General features: G+C 26.1%; 4 protein-coding genes across 4 annotated transcripts; 2 read left to right on the top strand and 2 right to left on the bottom strand.

The window, feature by feature from the left end:
• The first annotated feature begins 364 nt into the window (after nt 1-364).
• On the top strand, nt 365-1,879 carry LOC113549176 (pyridine nucleotide-disulfide oxidoreductase domain-containing protein 1). The gene has a single exon (XM_026950357.1). The coding sequence runs from the start codon at nt 479-481 to the stop codon at nt 1,835-1,837; it is 1,359 nt and encodes a 452-aa protein (XP_026806158.1). The 5' UTR covers nt 365-478; the 3' UTR covers nt 1,838-1,879.
• On the bottom strand, nt 1,829-3,184 carry LOC113549177 (pre-mRNA-splicing factor 38). Its single transcript, XM_026950358.1, has one exon. The coding sequence runs from the start codon at nt 2,705-2,707 to the stop codon at nt 1,895-1,897; it is 813 nt and encodes a 270-aa protein (XP_026806159.1). The 5' UTR covers nt 2,708-3,184; the 3' UTR covers nt 1,829-1,894.
• Nucleotides 3,185-4,194: 1,010 nt separating this feature from the next.
• LOC113548692 (prefoldin subunit 5) lies at nt 4,195-5,000 on the bottom strand. The gene has a single exon (XM_026949707.1). The coding sequence runs from the start codon at nt 4,873-4,875 to the stop codon at nt 4,429-4,431; it is 447 nt and encodes a 148-aa protein (XP_026805508.1). The 5' UTR covers nt 4,876-5,000; the 3' UTR covers nt 4,195-4,428.
• Nucleotides 5,001-9,451: 4,451 nt separating this feature from the next.
• Nucleotides 9,452-12,409, top strand: LOC113549761 (40S ribosomal protein S3a). The gene is made up of 5 exons (XM_026951250.1): nt 9,452-9,650; nt 9,748-9,851; nt 11,310-11,632; nt 11,979-12,140; nt 12,220-12,409. The coding sequence occupies exons 1-5, from the start codon at nt 9,589-9,591 to the stop codon at nt 12,367-12,369; spliced, it is 801 nt and encodes a 266-aa protein (XP_026807051.1). The 5' UTR covers nt 9,452-9,588; the 3' UTR covers nt 12,370-12,409.
• The last annotated feature ends 6,213 nt before the right edge of the window (nt 12,410-18,622 follow it).

Here is an 18,622-nt window from a genome sequence, read left to right as displayed (position 1 = left end):
GTTAGACTTTTTCAATATTATTTGTAACTGTATGAACTCAAATGATTTCATCTGTGAAAATATTAATTTTAAATAAATAATTATCATTGATATAAAATATTACCAAGAACCAAGATAATAGTTGTATATAGTTATAAAATATTCGAATACCATGGTTTATTTTTTATTATTTATTAAATTATTTTGTTATACTATGTAGTATGCGCTATGATGCTATTATTTATTGTATTTATACAAAAAAATTAAAATGTTATTGTTTTTTATTTATCCATTTTTTATTAATCTCTCCATTTTTTCTATAACAATTGATAGTGTTATCACTAGTTAGAAATTTTCATAATTTAAAATGTTATTTTCAAAATATTTTGATAATTTATTATAAGTAAAATATAATATGTAATAAATAAATCATAATTGAGAATATGGATATGGAATGTGAGTAACTATAATTATAATTATTATCATAAAAGATCGCATAATGAGTCGGAACCAACAAATCTATTCGACCTATGTTGTGATTGGTGGAGGTATAGCTGGTATAAGTTGTGTTGAAGCTTTGAAATTATATACAACAGAGTCAGTACTTTTAATTTCAGAATCACCAATTGTTAAAGTGGTCACTGATATTAAGTTTCACACTAAAATTGCTGCAGGATTTAAAGTCGAAGATAGGAATCTCCAATGCATTGATAATACAGAATACATAATAGATAAAGTAATAGCAATCAACTCAATAGAACATATAATTTATACTGTAAATCATCAGGAAATCAAGTATAAAAAATTGTGCTTATGTACAGGTGCCACTCCAAAATTGTTGGATGACAAAGATTATGTTATTGGATTGCGTGATACACATTCCGTGGAGTATTTTCAATCAATTATTGGTGCTGCTAATAGAGTATTAATTGTTGGTAATGGAGGTATTGCAACTGATTTGGTTTATAAGTTAAATGGTATCGAAATAATTTGGGTTATTAGAGATGAACACATTAGTTCACATTTTCTGGATGCCGGAGCAGCAGAATTTTTTAGTAACTACCTTAACACTCAGCAATCGAGCGACAAAGTAATAAAAAGATTTAGATATTGTGGAGAACGTACCTCTGGAGCTGCTTTAGGTCCTGACTGGCACTGTGGAGCAATGTTTGGAAACCATATTAGTAAAAATGTAATTATTGAATATAAGACTGAAATCAAAAATATTTCTAAAAAGGATTTAGTTAAGATAGAATTAACAAATGGTAAAGTGTATGAATGTAATTTTGTCATATCTGCTACTGGAGTAATGCCAAATAGTAATTTTCATATAAGAGATGGTAGAAGTATTGATATTGCTAGTGATGGTGGTATTAAAGTAGATTGGAAAATGGAAACAAATCTGCCTGATATATTTGCAGCCGGTGATGTATGTACTGTAGATTGGAATTCTGAACATTGGTTTCAAATGAGACTATGGACTCAAGCAAGACAAATGGGAATGTATGCTGCCAAATGCATGCATTCTATACATATTAAAGAAACATTATTGCAAGACTTTTGTTTTGAATTATTTACACATGTAACATCATTTTTTGGATTCAAAGTTATTTTATTAGGTTTATATAATGCACAAGGATTGGACAAGCAAGATTGTGAGCTATTGGTTCGTGTAACTAATGGTCAAGAATATATTAAATTAGTATTAAAAAACGGAAGAGTTGTTGGAGCAATGCTTATTGGAGATACTGATCTTGAAGAAATGTGTGAAAATTTAATATTGAACCAAATTGATGTAACTAATTTAATGGAAGATTTGTTAGATCCTAATATTGACATAGAAGATTATTTTGATTGAATTAAAATTATTTATTTGTTAAAAAAAATATACATGTATACAAATAAAAATGTTGTTTTACTTTCTATAAGGTGATCTAGATCTATGTCTTTTTGTTCGATCTCGATCATGACTTCTACTCCTTCTATGTCGGTCTCTATCTCTTCTATCGTTCCTATCACGATCTCTTCGATCTCTATCTCTATTCCTCTTTTCACGCTCTCTGTCTCTTCTTTTTTCTTTTGTCGGAGAATGTTTATTCCTATTTTCCTTTTCCCTTCTTTTCTCTGTAGGTTCTTCTTCATCTGATGATTCAACACCTTCTTCAATGTCCTCTTCAAGTATAGACACTTTGGGTTCTAATTCATTGTTTTCTTCTAGCACGTGTCTGCTTTGTATACGTGGTAATATAACATCACAAACACGTTCATCTCGTAGCAGTGAGTCAATAAATTCATCAATATGTATAAGCTCAAATTGGCCATCTCGATTTTGTCTTCTTAACTTACGACTGTCAGCCAACAATGGTTCCAAATATTTGTAACAATCTACTGACGAGCCTGTCAAGCGCATATAAAACGCTCCTAGTGCCCGGACATATTTAAATTCTTCATTTTTTATGAACTCCACAATGATATCTTTTTCAGGTTGTATTTGCAACATCTTTAATGTCAAGCACAAGAAAGGAGTGGGTTTTATATTACCGCCAAATACTCCTCCTATAAATCGCATTGACATTGCTTTGTCCACCAGCAATTCAGCAGACAGAGCAAAGCATTCTTCTTTCCAGAATTTGTTGTCATAAATACGAGACCGTATGATCTTTTCAATTAAATATTGAGGATTTGTCCCATGAATAGTTTTTGCATCTTTTACCGTACGATTGGCCATCCTTTGTTAAATAGTTGTTACTATTTACTTATTTAATAATTTAAATAATAATAATTGACACGTAATAAAATGTCAACAACAACAATTTGAAAAAACAAAATATTAACTTACAAGATATCAGCAAAAAAAATCTAATAAAATTATTCTATTTTGTGGTATCAGTGTCGAACGATGATTTAGAATTTGAGACAGCTCACTGGGATTAGTGCCTTAATGAAAACTGTCCCGTGTCCAATGGTGAGTAAATCAGAACTATTAAATTATAGTGACAACTGACTATTTACTATTTTTTTCAGTAAGTAGTAAGTACCGGCCATAGTTAAAAGATTAAATTAATATGCAAATATCAACCGGACGATATACACTATACAGTATAATTGACAATACGACACTACGACAAGTCGACATTTAGACCATAAAATATATTTTGAATAAATAGAGGTAAAAAACACTAAAAACGACAAAACGCCGAGATTACAAAATTACAAGCAGATCAAAATACAGTGTTGCCATGACTCATAGATCACAGTACATAACAGTTCCACCCAGCCAACTATGTTCTTTACACAATTGAAAATTATTTTTTTAACACAATATTCTGTATTCCCGATATTCTCCGATTCCCGTGTACATTAATTCTATGTACTAGTACACGAGGATGGATTATGGAATTTACCATGACAGATATTATTTTTTATGAAATTTACAATCACACTTTGCGCGTGGTTTCCGGTAGAAAATTAAATCTACATGTGATATTTTCGGGGATGAAAAGTGAACAATTCTCAGTACTTTTTTTAATAATCGGAAATTATTCAAATTATTAAGTTAACTTAAGACCTACATATGCAATTAGTTCATAGTATACAATTATAAAAAATACATAAACATATTTATATTTGTATGCATTTGAATTTTAAAGTTGAAATGTTTATAGCTTAGATTTGAAATTGTAAACAATATTTCTCAAAAATAGTTCATACTGAATCAAAAAATAAACAAATATAATTATTTTTTATAAACATTTTAAGTTTAAATTTAGACAAAATTGAATGTTTTAACAATGTTGTTTTGTTATGATTAATAAAAAATATTATTTGTGGGGACTTAATTTCTACATATATTATGAACCATATGAACTTTAGTAAACCCAATGACATTTTAAAATACATACGTACATTAAAACTTTCTGATATTATCTATTTATAGTTTTATACTAGACTCTACTCTATTCATACTGATTTATGGTAAGGTGATATTCACTTAAAAGTTAATAAAGATTATAATATAATATGATAATATGATATAAAAATATATTATTATAATAATTAAATAGTAATAATATAATAAATGCTAAGTTGTTAAAAAAAGGCTTAAATAAACTTAGTGATACAAGCTGACAGACCCCTATACTCAGAATCATATTTCATTGAATTAAAATATTAAAAAATGTTTTTTGACACAAATATTTAAATATTTGATCCATTAATAATTGATTTAAATTTTAATTGGCAATCTTTAATATTTTTACAATAAGAATTCTCAATACAATACAAAATATATGCTTTGATAAGGACAAGAAGCAGTACCATTCATTTATAGGAAATATTTAACGAACATTTGATTAGTTTAATTTAATAGGTATTAAAAACAAAACATTTAGCTTAAAATAATTTAAATGTTAGGTAAAAGTAATTAAAGTAAATTAGCACAACTGTTATTTATTTATTTTCAGCTTGAGCTTGTTGTAATTTCATCTCTAGTACTTCAGTAACAACATTCTGTAGCTTCTGTTTTTCCAAACCAATCTGTTGAATGCCTTCCATTCGTTCCACAAGGAAGTTGACACGTCTTTTAAAGTATTGAATTGCGTCTTTAATCTCGAGCTTCAAAAAATATCCAGCACCTATGCACACTGTCACATGCTCAGGATTGGCTAATTGTCCAGCAGCGTACATGGACTTGGTCAAAGGAATCATCATAGATGTACCTGATGGTCGTCCTTTGGCACTTTCGAGCGCTTCTTGTGAACTAATGTACCTTTTTTGTGCCATCTTCAAAGATTGTAATGAGTCTTGTATTAAACTAATTTCTTTGTATACTTGTTCCTTCATTTTTGCTAATTGCTGCACGTTCAAATTTTTTAGATCGATCATTTTACCTGCCATGGCTTTAGAGGTAAGACTTGAAAACGTATTTAGAATTATTAAACGATTAAAATATTTAAACCGTCAGTAAATACTCAATACTCAATAGCCACTATAGTAGTATAGTATGGTGATGGTCAGATGGTCTAAACTTATCTTTAAAATTTTTTATCAGTACTCAAGTGTCAGGCGTCAGAAAAATGATAAGAACATCGATCAAAAGAGTCGGAACAATTTAAAGATAATATATACTAAAATTATATTTTTGCTTAAAGGGTAACACTGTCTAATTAAATGATAATTATTATATTAATTATATGATAATAATTGTATTATTTTAAATCCAGCAATTGACCGCAATTTAGAGAAGATATTATGTTATTATTATATAATTTGCTATTATATTACCTTCTTTACATAAGCGCGATTGGGGGGGGGGGGCTAGGCCAACTCAAAATCAATCATAGCCCCCCCAAAATGGTTTGTATATTCCTTTCCACCTTTATATATAATATATCTCACGGAGCATACACACTGTACATACACGCAAATCATAATAGCCCCCCAAAATTTCAATGAAATACGATTTAATATCTATAATCTATATTATATATAATCTTACATTTTACATATTTTGCAATAATAATTTGTATCCACTATGGGCACTATGGTACTATAAAACTATTCCAAATATAAAGCCTCATGATTAGGGTTACTAGACGTCCTCTTTTCCCCGGACATGTCCTCTTTTTAAGCTTAAATAAAAACGTACTGGGGGTTTTTTTCAATATTCGAAAATGTCAGGGTTTTTCATGAAATATGAATTTATTAAATAATTACCTTGATATGTTGATATCAGTATATAGGTATTTATATAAATATGCTCAATGTTCACGATCGAAATTATGGTCATAATCACATTATTAGAAAAACAAAAAAATATTAATATTGGTAAAGTACCTAAACTCTAATATACCTGATTAATATTATAATTTATGCCATGATTTTCTTTATTTTTATTATTTAAAAATATTTGATAAATACTATACAAATAAGACAGCATATTATGATAAAAATGTTAGTACTTATTTAGTTATTTATTTCCAGGGCCGGATTGGGACCTAGAAACTTACCAAGCACAATAATTTTACCGTTCGATAATATTAGCTAAATACTTTAGCAAGCGGCCCTTGTATCATTATAATCTTGCTGCCCACCGCGCTTAGCGCAGTAGCTCGTCGACCCAATCCGGGTTTGATTATTTCTCAATTACGAAGAAATTCTATTTTCTCAAGTCTAAATGTCAACTAATAAATGTGTACAATTTAATATAATTTATACTTAATGATATATCATGTATATCATATTATCATTATAGTAGGAGTACATGATAAACAAAATAAAATGTACCTATTAATTATTTTCATGATCTTGAAAAAATGTCCTTTTTTATTGTCAAACATAAATGGTAACCCTACTCATGATTAGTTACCTAAAGAGTAGGACTAATTCCTTGATGTACTTAATATTAATAATTTATAAAAACTACATCTATAAATTGGTTATTGGTCAAAATATCCAAATGTATCCGTTTTTCCGAAAATAAGTACATTATACTTTCATTTCTAATAAAATTAGCTCAAATACTCAAATAATATAAAATAATGTAAATAATGTATAATTTAAATTTAAAATAATTTTCAAGCATTTTGAAAAAACAAATAAAATTCTGTAAGTTGAGCTTTTAATTGTTGTTGATATATATTAATTACAATATATATAATATTAACAAAGTTCGCCAAACTGAGTTCATAGATCGATGCCTTGTATACATACACGCACCTGAAATAAAGGTAGAATGTAATAATATATAATAAATAATAATAATTGTAGGTATTTCAACCGGGAGTTTCACAATGAGATGCCATACCATAATATTACGTATCTTATCGTTTACAATGTTTACATTATCGACAAGACGACAAGTGTGAGTGACTATAATGAATTTATCGGATTATAATTTATTAGATTTTGTTATATTGTACCTATACGGCCATACGGACTATAAGCTGTGGCTCAGTGATTAATATAGGCTAAGTACTAAATTACTACCTATATTTAAAGCGTCTGCCTTTCAAACTAAAATAATTTAATTATTTTTTTAGCAATTTATTTAATATTTTATTTTATTGTGTGTTTTTATAAAAACCAATTATATTACATTTTTTTTTTATATTAGATATTTGACTATTTGACTAATGTGTTTGCACTGGCATATTTCAAATTCAAACTCTAAACAAAGTATATTTAAACAATGACCCACTATACCCGCTACAACATAATACATAATTAAAAAAATTATGGTAATTTAAAATTTCTCTTTAGGATAGGCCATCAACAATTAAATATAAAAAAAATATTATATTGATTAACTATACATTTGTCATTCATACACACAAATTTTAATTTTTAAGCTCAATATAAATTTCAAGGGCTAAGAAATTTCACTAGAAAAACAATTTACAATTTTTTCGTATTTCAGATCAAATTATTTTTTACATAAACATAATTAAAATTTTAAAAAATGTTCAGTATTTTTTTTAACGTAATAGATCCTGTGCCCCCTCCCAAACGTGGACGTTCCGGTGACTCTGTCGTAAATATGCTACTGAAAATCACCCTTCTGTTGGGACATTAATAAAAATAAAAATGAGATTATAGTTGTCTATAATAAAGGAAAAAACTTATGAAAGCATGCAAGAAAAATAATATAAAATATGAGGTGAATAGTGATAGTTTAATGTAAGTATATAACGAACACCGAAAAATTGATGGATATTTGACAAATTATTATAATATTAATAATATTATGTATTTATGCAGATCGCAGTTTAACTTTTGTTAGATGCATAATGTAATATATATATAGTTTATAGGTACTAGTTAGCTTCATTTACTCAATAATTATTTAATAAGGGGCTTATTTCTTCTGATTCTGTAAAAGTATGGGTATATATGCAAGTATTGTGCATGGCTGTTTGCGGATGGACATAGGTCATAGGTGATTAAGAGGTGCTGAATTAAATAGTTTAACCAATAGCAAATGTTGTATAGATTACATTAAAATGATTAGATTAACGAATGTCTAAGTAATTATCTGGATAGTTTCCAAAATCTGAAAAATATTGAAAATAACATGAGAATATTCGCTTAATCAATAATATTATGCTTTAGTAAATTTTATGTAATCATGGTTTGGGTTTTAAAAAATTACTAATTCCTATTTTGAGATACATTTGAGGTAACGTTTTTATTTTTTTTAAATTGTATTAGAAAAAATAATTTTCCAAACTTTTAAAATTATTTACTGTGTAAATTATTGTTAAATAAGTAACTAACAACATTATGCAATTTTTATTTTCCAAATAAAAAAATTATTAAATTAGGTACATTTTAAAATAAATATTTGAATATTTTTACTCAAATACTTTATTTCACTGTACATAATATGGTGTATACAAATTACAAACTATTCAAAATATTACAAATTTACAATTTACAAATCCAACCATAGTATTTACAAATTTATTTCACAGTTTCAAGTAAAAGCGAAGCTCTTCTTCGTCCAGATGTATGAGTGTATGACTGTCTTAAACTTTTTTGAAAATAATTAAATAAAAAAATATATTTCTTAACTTTTTTACTAAAACGTTAAAATAAATAAAAATATGAAATATTTGTAGTTCTAGTCCATGTGAATCTTATAAAAACCGGAATTATGATATCTTCATTATTTCGGGAGATATCGCAATGGGTAAATCCTCACGGGACACTGTATTACAAATCTGTATAACATATATTAATATTTGAAACAATATTACCTATATATTATTTTAATTTTAGATAAAGAAATCCATCAGGAGGAATAGTAAAATCATAGGCGTAAATTGAGGGGGAGGTGGAAATTTACTTACTATTAGAGAAAATTATAAAATGTAAAACGTAATTTCTAATCAGGATATCCGAAAGGTATGTGTTATATGAACATTTAAGCTTCATGTATGAATTTTGTATTGCAAATTAAAATAATTGAGCTATATACGTTATAATATTTTATAACGAAAGAAAGTTATGTATTATACGACGTTATGTAAATAATTTTGAAGTTTTTATATACATTTTATATAATAAATGTTACAATAAAATTGTAAAATTTATATGTATGGGTACGTATAAATGTATTATAATTTATAGTTTACAAGTAAAAATACTATAATAAGTTTTCATTGGGTTCATGGACAAATTAAAAAAAAAATACTAAAGAATGTTTTTCAAAGTATGGTATACGTAATTATTAAGGAAGGTCATAATTAACGTTCGTTCTAGTTTTTGAGGCATATTGATAAATGATAGGCTTAAAATATCTTGATATTATATTGTTTATAGATTAATATTTATGTTCAAAATTTCATATTTTGGCGCCATTTGTAAAAGAATGGCACATTAGTTTTTATTTAGGTAACCTTAAAACATTTACGACATCTTTGGATTAAGATGTATTGCGCATGCGCTTGTGGCTCGTCGGCAATTTTCCTATTCGCCATTGAGTTTCGATATCTACCTTTTTTAAACCACGTTGGAATCATTGAACGCTTCCACATTTCTATTTCGTTGAAAATAGTTAAGCAGATATTCGAATTGTTTGGCTTTATTTAATTTATTAACTTTTCCATCATGGCTGTTGGTAAAAACAAGGGGCTGTCCAAAGGTGGCAAGAAAGGCTTAAAGAAGAAGATGTAAGTACACGGGTTTTCGATTACCGTAACCATACATACGTGTATAAATGATCATATCCCGGAATGTTTTTAAATGTAATCTGTTTCGTTTTTTCAGCATCGACCCGTTCACGCGTAAGGATTGGTACAATGTACGTGCCCCGTGCATGTTCACAAACCGCGATGTTGGAAAAACACTTGTCAATCGTACACAAGGAACAAGTAAGTGTTTTGAAAATTTTTCTATCAACTCTGTCGATTTTATCAAAATGACACTGTGTTTTATATAAACACGCTAAGACATTGGTATACGTTTTTAAAGTTGGAGAAAGAAAAACTTAATTTGTTAACTGATTAAATATTATGTGTAATCAGTTTTCAATTTTAAAACATTCATCAATAACTCCATAAATTGTAGTATATTCTTTTTTAATAGTAGAAGTGATGGTTTATTAACTATTAATATCATTAAAATTAATTATTTATAGGTATATAATATATATACTTGATTAGGTAGTGTTCTAGTACTGTCACTGGATGCCTAACCTTCGTGTCTATACATCCTACTTTTGAGCTTTAAGTAATAAAATTCTAGTCACATATTATGGATGCTCCTTTATTCAAATCATTATTCTATTTTGTTATGTACAGATAGTAAATATCATTTACTTAATGAAATAAAACAATTTGATATTAATATATATATACCCTTATGGCTATATTATAACTTTTTTGTCGTGTATTTTATCGCCAAAATTATTCTGAAAATCAATTATTACTGAGATTTTCATGTATTATAAATACTGATTGCATTTTATTATAGACTGTTAGAATTTAGTTTAGAATTTATATCCTTAAAAAACTCATAATTATCAACTCATCTTTTTTTTATTTTGTTTATTCTAATGTTTATAATTCTGTTATAAATATATAGTTAACTCCTTGAATATTTATTTTACTTTTCATAGACACGTCATTTATTTTTTGTAACTTTTTGTCTTCCATTTACTAAATAAATATGTTAGAAACTAATGAAAATATAAATTATATTAATAAAATACATTTATTTCTCAAAAATTAATTTTATCGAAATTCTAATAAGTTAATACATTATGTATAACAATATTACTTAATCATATTTAAATAATTTTTGTTATACATAATAAATGATTTGAAGAGAACGTTGCACCCACATGTGTTGTCTTCGTCTTACACATGTACGACATAGTACATTTTCGTTCACCACTTTCAATAGCATACTAATAGTTTTGATAATACAGTGAATTGACCTATTATCTTGACCTATTATCAAACTTGTACGTAAGAACATTATCTGTGTTCTCTTGTTTTTTATGTTTCTTTAATTTTTAGCTAAGTTATGAGTATGATAAATATTAAATATTTGAAAATGCTCATAATTCACTTAAAAATTAAAATCGTTAAAAACCAACGAGAGAACACAGATAATGTTCTTACCTAAAAGTTTGATAATAGATCAACTCACTCTAATATCAAAGCTAAAAGCAAGCTATTGAAACTGGTAAACAAAAATTTACTATCAAACGTGTGTAAAACAGAAACAACTCATGTAGGTGCAGCGTCCTCTTAAAAGAGTATAATTTTTTATTGTTAATTGCTGAATAATATGTTTATTAATAAATCCTATTCTTAATTGTTTAGAAATCGCATCTGAAGGTCTTAAACACCGTGTCTTTGAAGTTTCGCTTGCCGATTTACAAGAAGATGATGGAGCTGAAAGGAGTTTCCGTAAATTCAAATTGATTGCTGAAGATGTTAAGGGTAGAAATGTTCTGACCAACTTCCACGGAATGGACCTTACCACTGATAAATTGCGATCAATGGTAAAGAAATGGCAAACTCTGATTGAAGCTAATGTTGATGTAAAGACCACTGATGGATACTTATTACGTGTATTTTGTATTGGATTTACATCAAAAGATCAATCATCCACAAGGAAAACATGTTATGCTCAACATACTCAGGTAAAAACTTTTAAGTTAACTTATTTTTGTTTTTATACTCTGTCCACTGAGAGTATGCAACTGGATGGTAATCAAAACTTTTTTATTGCTACGTATTCCCATACACTTAACATTTTACATCATAAAATTAAAAAGAAAGAAAGAATTTATCAATTTATTTATTTGGATATGTGAACAAACTGCATTATCTTAGTGGGCAGAGTATATAAAATAAATATAATAGAAAAGTGATGGAAAATTTTTTTAAATACAGTATTGTTCCAAATTATTTATTGCAATACATTCAGTTTAAAATTGTATTTATTAATTTTTATTATATGTATATTATATATATTTATAATTTCAGGTCAGAGCTATTAGAAAGAAGATGGTAGAAACTATTACTGAAGAAATAGTGAAATCTGACTTGAAAGAAGTAGTGAATAAGCTCCGACCTGACTCAATCGCTAAGGAAATTGAAAAGAAATGCCAAAGCATCTATCCATTACACGATGTTTTTATTCGCAAGGTACTTTCTTCATTTAACTTATTAATAATTATTTCCATGTTATGAATATTAATGATATTTATGTTAATATTTATTTTAGGTTAAAGTCTTGAAGAAACCACGTATGGATATTGGTAAATTGATGGAATTCCACAGTGATGAAGGTGTAACCACAGTTGTTGATGAAGAAACGGGTGTCCAAGTAGACAGGCCTGAAGGTTACGAGCCACCAGTCCAAGAATCTGTTTAAACCATGGATTTTTATAAATAAACAATTGAGTTCTATTTTATTGCTTTGTTTATTTTATTTTATGGAACCTTTTGTTTTTTGTTAAATATCCATGCAGTGTTGTAAAACTCGAAAATAAGTAGGAGCTAAATGAAAAAGGTGTACTTGTTGATTGTCTTCTATGTGTCGAGCATAAATCATAATATACTTGGACGAAGAATAACCAGTTTAATGAAAACTCCTCAGTAAAGGTGTTTTGATTTTGCATTTATTGCATAGCTGTTAATTTAGTGTAGTTATTTCTTAACTAACAGTTGATAATATATTTTTTAATTTTTGATCTTATTTTAGGCTTGTATACTTAGATGTATTGATCTTACATTATTTTTGTGTATGTGTGTGTTTACATATTGATTTGGTAGTTGAAAAAATGCTGTGATTTTCAATATAAAGGATTCTGATAGAAAATTGAATTTAGTTATTGGTACTTATATGTATCGATGATAGAAATTCCCACTATTTTTATAAATAACTGTGACAAACAAAATTTAATAAAAACAGAACTCTTAAGGAAAATTATTATTGGACTAGTTAATTGATTTAAATTCAACGATGTGTGACTTGTAAACGAATGGCTGTAAATAGTTAAAATTATTGTATAGAATAATTTTCAAAATATTTGACTTGATTTAGACAAATTTTCCTTTTTTATAATTGTCATTAAAAAAAATGTGCCTTGTCAATGCTTAAAAATTATTGGAAGGCTTCTCATAAGTTGTTGGTTTACTGATCAATAAATATAGAAAATTCAAATCAGTAATCAATATTTATTTTTTACAAACGTTTAAGTTAAGAATTTTGTCAAAATTTATATATCAAGAAATGTTATCAAATTATTTTGTAGTTAGACAAGCGGAGTAGAAGACTAACATTTTGCGGGATTACCCCGTACCACTCCACGCATCAAAACTTTAAATACTTATAAGTTATAACTCATAAACTACTCGCCCTAAATTCGCTTTTTATGTATCAACATTCAGTTATGGAATATGAAATTAAAACTATGTTATTTGAAAAAGTAAAAAACTTAAAAAAAATATTAGGATAAAATTTTTTTTAATAAAAACGTTTTTTATACAACTTGAAACTATGTAAAAAAATGTTTTCAAAAACATGAATACTTTTTGAAATAATGAGTTTTTTGAAAAAATTCTAATATCACACTAGAAAAAGCTTTTATTTAAATAAATAGTTTTATTTGGTCGTTGATATTATAAAATTTTTCAAAATATTGTTTATTTTTTAAATCTTCAAATATTGTTTGTTTTCAACCTAATTATAGTTGAATAACAAATAAGTCTATCAAAAATAAATGGATATTTTAAATCTACCTGCGATAACATCACACTTAAAAATACAATTTTATATACTTATGTGATCATTGAAATTGTTATTATGTCAACAATTGTCGTACCCGCCACTCGGTAAGATTGGTAAGATCCAAATGTACCTACTTGAAAGTATTGTGTATATCTTAGATCCAGAAACCAGAAATACAACAATTTAAACGTGTAAAACAGTTTTTATTCGCTCTTTTTACGGTATTGACTGTTGTATTCTTCACTATTCTTCTATATGTTCTATTATTTTTACAATGTATATCTAAGTATGCTACTTATTTTTTTTTAATCATTGACTAAAATTGATCCATTTTATATGGCGTTACTGATTATTGATTACTAATTATAATAATAAATATCACACTAAATCATCACTTGCCTTCTTATTATTATTTTAAAATTTTGTCAATTAGGTAGGTACATTTACAGGATAAAGAAACTATGGAATTCCGCATGAAAATATTTTGATATTTAATTATATTTTTAATCCTTATTGTGATCCGTTTAATATAACCATATATTATTGTATTCACTGTTTAGTATCGTAACAGATAAGTTATAACCGTTGTAGGTAGCGTAAACTATTATATTAGTTCATTTTTATCCTATAAAATACTATACCTATACGAGTATAATATATATATTTATTAAATTGTAATTTGTAGGTATGGTTCCTATAGTGATATACTTATTATATTAGTGTTAAGGTTATAATTTATTTGTTATAATTTGATTTAACATTTCCGTAATCCACGATAAAAACTTTTTAGCTAAAATAATTGATGGTAGAAAAAAAAGTCTTGGGGAAAAAAAACTACAAATTAAAATATTTTAAATAAAGCTTATATAATCACTGTATATGGTATTTTATGATATAAGGTTTTATAATCACTTGGTATAATATGTTAGTTTGGTGTAAAAAACCAAAAATAAAATAATAAAATCTACTATTCACTTAATATTATAGGTATATTTTACACTTATAATTTATACCTAATATACATTAGATTGCTGTGGAAAGCAAAAGCCGTAGATAAAATTATAATAAAGTTAATAAAAGCGATGATTTTTGGTTTTTAGTTTTTACCTACGGGATCGGCAGTAGATTATACACACATATTTATACATACATAGATTATAGGCGATTAGAGCGTGATATAAAGTAAAATACGGTAATCTCTTGTATAGTATAATATTAATATAATATAGTGAAGTAGGTCACTTGAAGATTTTTTAAAAGCTATAGCTCAAAATAATAAGTTAAATTAATTAAAGCTTAATGTTGCATTTAAAATATTTCAATTTGTACTTTTTTTTCTCCGAGACTTTTTTTCTGTTCCCCAAAATAATTGTTTACAGTTTGTATTAAAAATAAATTTAATTAGTATACCTAAACTAAAATATTAAATTTGGAGATTTCAGTCAGTATAGTAAGTCATGAGTCATGACGGAGTATTTATGGGACACTGGTTTTTAGGATACCTGCTATATCCTAATAATTATCTGTTTTTTACAATAAGTTATGACTTATGAGTGATTTTATTGACGTCTAATTGTAATTAAAGGCACGCGCACGTGGGTTGCTGGATGTCATAAGCACCTCTGAGATTTTGTAATTGGAAAATTAAAATCCTAGAGCAAGGAGTAAGGAGTCCATTATAAAACTGATTTTACTAAAATAAAAAGTTAATTTTTCTAAAATATTTGGTAGATGTTAAACAAAATTGAAAATCATTAATAAAAATTGAGACTATCTTAGGAATATAGATATTAAATTCAAGGGAAAATATTAAGAATAAGGCCTAGAAATAATATAGGCACCACCTGATATTCAAGTCTGCGCGACTGTGCACTTCTGCCACTTCTATTAAAGAAGTGACTATAATTTGATTATAATTTAAATATGAATGTTTCACATTGTGGTTTATATTTTATTCTATTATAGTGTGCTACTAAAGTAATAAATAATATTATTATATTAATATATTATTATAGCTTGCACTCTTATAGGTAAATAATTATTTATTGTATTGTGTCAACATTTGATTTATTGAATTGTTGAATTATCCACGATTTTGTTCAATGAAACAGTGAAATAAAAATACCACTGATTTTAAATCAAAATTTATCTTAATATTTTTAAAGCTACGAAAATATTTTAATTTATAATAGTTACCTTTATTTAAATGTTATTTCATTAATATTTGTTTCGTTCAAGCGTACTTTTTTATTTTTGTTATATACATACCTACCATAGTACCATGTATGTTTATTGCTTAACCAATGCTATAGACTATATTATCTATACGTCTTATTAATCTCTGAGTACTGACCATTGTACTTTTACAGTTTACATTGTCTCATTGGCATATAACAATATAAGGGGCTACCTATCTAAATCTTATATTTATATAGTACAAACAAATAGTAAATATTTAATATTCATCACTCTTGTAAGTTATTTAATATCATAATATTATAATACATCTATAAAATGTATTTTTCTGATTTCAAATCTATAATATTTAATGTTATAAAATAATAACGTAAATCTACTATAATGATTATTAAATACGCTCGTATATAAAGGAAATACTATGCAAGAAAATATCCCATTTAATTATTTTAGTTGTACCTCTAACAGCTCTAATATAAATTTAAAACAAATATATATATATATATACAAGGCATACATCATATTCATACCTACAAAATGTTGTAATGCTTGTTACTTGTAAGAAAAAAAAGTTACAATAGTCTAGTTATGTAAACTTATTCAACAAAATTTAATATTAATTAAAAACATTTTAAGTTATTCAAATATATAAGTATATTCCATAAGACCATATTACTTCTGTGTAATTGTATCGACAAAAAAAAATGTACAATAAGTAATCATTTAGGTGTATGTATATCGAAACTAGGAAGAAATCCCATATTATATGATGTGTGCTGACTGCTGAGTCGTGTAGTAAGGTATATCAGTGCTTTTGAGTTCTGGTTCTAACCATTTAACATATTTCCGTTCTTGTAAATTTTTAATTCTTCTAACACACACACATACACTCATGCACTTTTTTACTTGGTTTTAAATAAGATGTACATGTTTGAATGTTAATTATTTAATTATTGTTTTTTAAATGTGTTAACGACCTAATGTTTTTATTTTACTTGAATTTAAATTTGATCGATAACATATAAAAACCAACAAAAGGTAGCACTTTAAAAAAAACGGTTATTTCTTAAATGCCTACTAATTACTTTCATTTAGGTAATTAATTTATGTATATATATTATATAGATATTTTAAACCTAGATTATAACTTATATTAATACTAGTTAATTCACTTAATTTTGTATAGTGACAATAATAAACAGTTCACCGTAGAATTTATTCTAGAACTTCCTTTTGTGAACTTATAAAATATAAATGATTAAATATTGAAACATGATTGATATGAATATATTGACGGGAACAGAATTATGAATACTATTTTTAACTTTAACATGTTTCTTACATATAATAATAAAAATACAAATCAGTTTTCATAAATCGTAACTATTACTCTCTCCACATTTTAATATTATAACATTATATATATTTTATATCGTAAGAATTTAGTGATATTTGTATAGGCGCAAATTGGGGGGAGGGGTTTGGGCGTGCTTAGCAAGTTTTTGTGTAAATAGGCATCCGCTACTCTTACTTTATTATTTTGAATACATTTGTAGAAACTATATTTTTTTAAGTTTTATAAATGTAAAATTACTAAATTAATTTTTTTATTGGTATTAAAGTAATTTATTTTATTATTGATACCTATAATACTGTTGATTGAATTAATTTTTACTAAAAACATTGCATTTAAAAATGCCATTGTATGTACAAAACGTAAAAAAATAAGTACTCACGAAAAATAAGTGTTAAAATTACAAAAATCGTTATCCTTTGTTTAAATATATCTAAATGTCATAACAATTGAAACTTCAAATGTAATCTAACATTTCACTAAACTTTTTTTTTTTTTTTGTTATAGTTACAAAACTTTATGAGAAATATTGTATTTAATATTAATAATAATTGTTGTACAAAATATAATTTTAAAATTTTTACAATTATAACGAACTTTGTCAAAATTATAACTTTAAAAACTTATAAAAATATTCTATGGTTGTAATTTCAATATTTCCAAATTAATAGAAAACAATATTTAAGGTACCTCGTATTATACATTTTCAAATTTCGAAAAATTTTTTATCGACATTTATAGGAAAACTAGAAAAAATCGAAAATATTAAATTTTTATTCAGTGTCAAAAGTATATAACTCAAAAAGCGTCAAAATTTTGAAAATTATATCACATATAAAAAATGCTAATATTAACGTTTGGTGAAAATTTCAAGTATGTAGTATCTATGATCATTTTTTACCGTATATTTTTAGACAACATTTTTTGTTTTTCCTTAAATATTTTTTGTATTTCCTGAATAATTCATTGACAAAATAAATTTATTTTTTGTCATGAATAATTCCAAAATACCTACTGTGAATTTTTAATGTTGACCTCTTAAAAGTACAAACTATATAGATGCAATTTTCTATCTATTAACGAAACTAAAAGGTTTAATGTTTATTATTACTTTTTGTGTATACACACATGACATATATTAAAATCGAATCATTCATGCTTATTTGCAGTTAGCTCAGAATTCATAGCAATAATGGGTCAAAAGAAACGCATCCAAGTAATTGGCTTTTATTGAATCATTGCAATATCAAAACAGTCATAGTGAATTTAATAAAAACATAAGTAATTTATACACACACAAAAAAAATTAGAGGATAAGCAAATTCTTTTGTCAATATTTTTTTA

The sequence above is a fragment of the Rhopalosiphum maidis genome, chromosome 1, assembly GCF_003676215.2.
Source record: "Rhopalosiphum maidis isolate BTI-1 chromosome 1, ASM367621v3, whole genome shotgun sequence".
NCBI classification, from domain to species: domain Eukaryota; kingdom Metazoa; phylum Arthropoda; class Insecta; order Hemiptera; family Aphididae; genus Rhopalosiphum; species Rhopalosiphum maidis.
The sequence above is the reverse complement of the archived record's forward strand: the minus strand, read 5'-3'. Positions and strand labels throughout refer to the sequence as shown.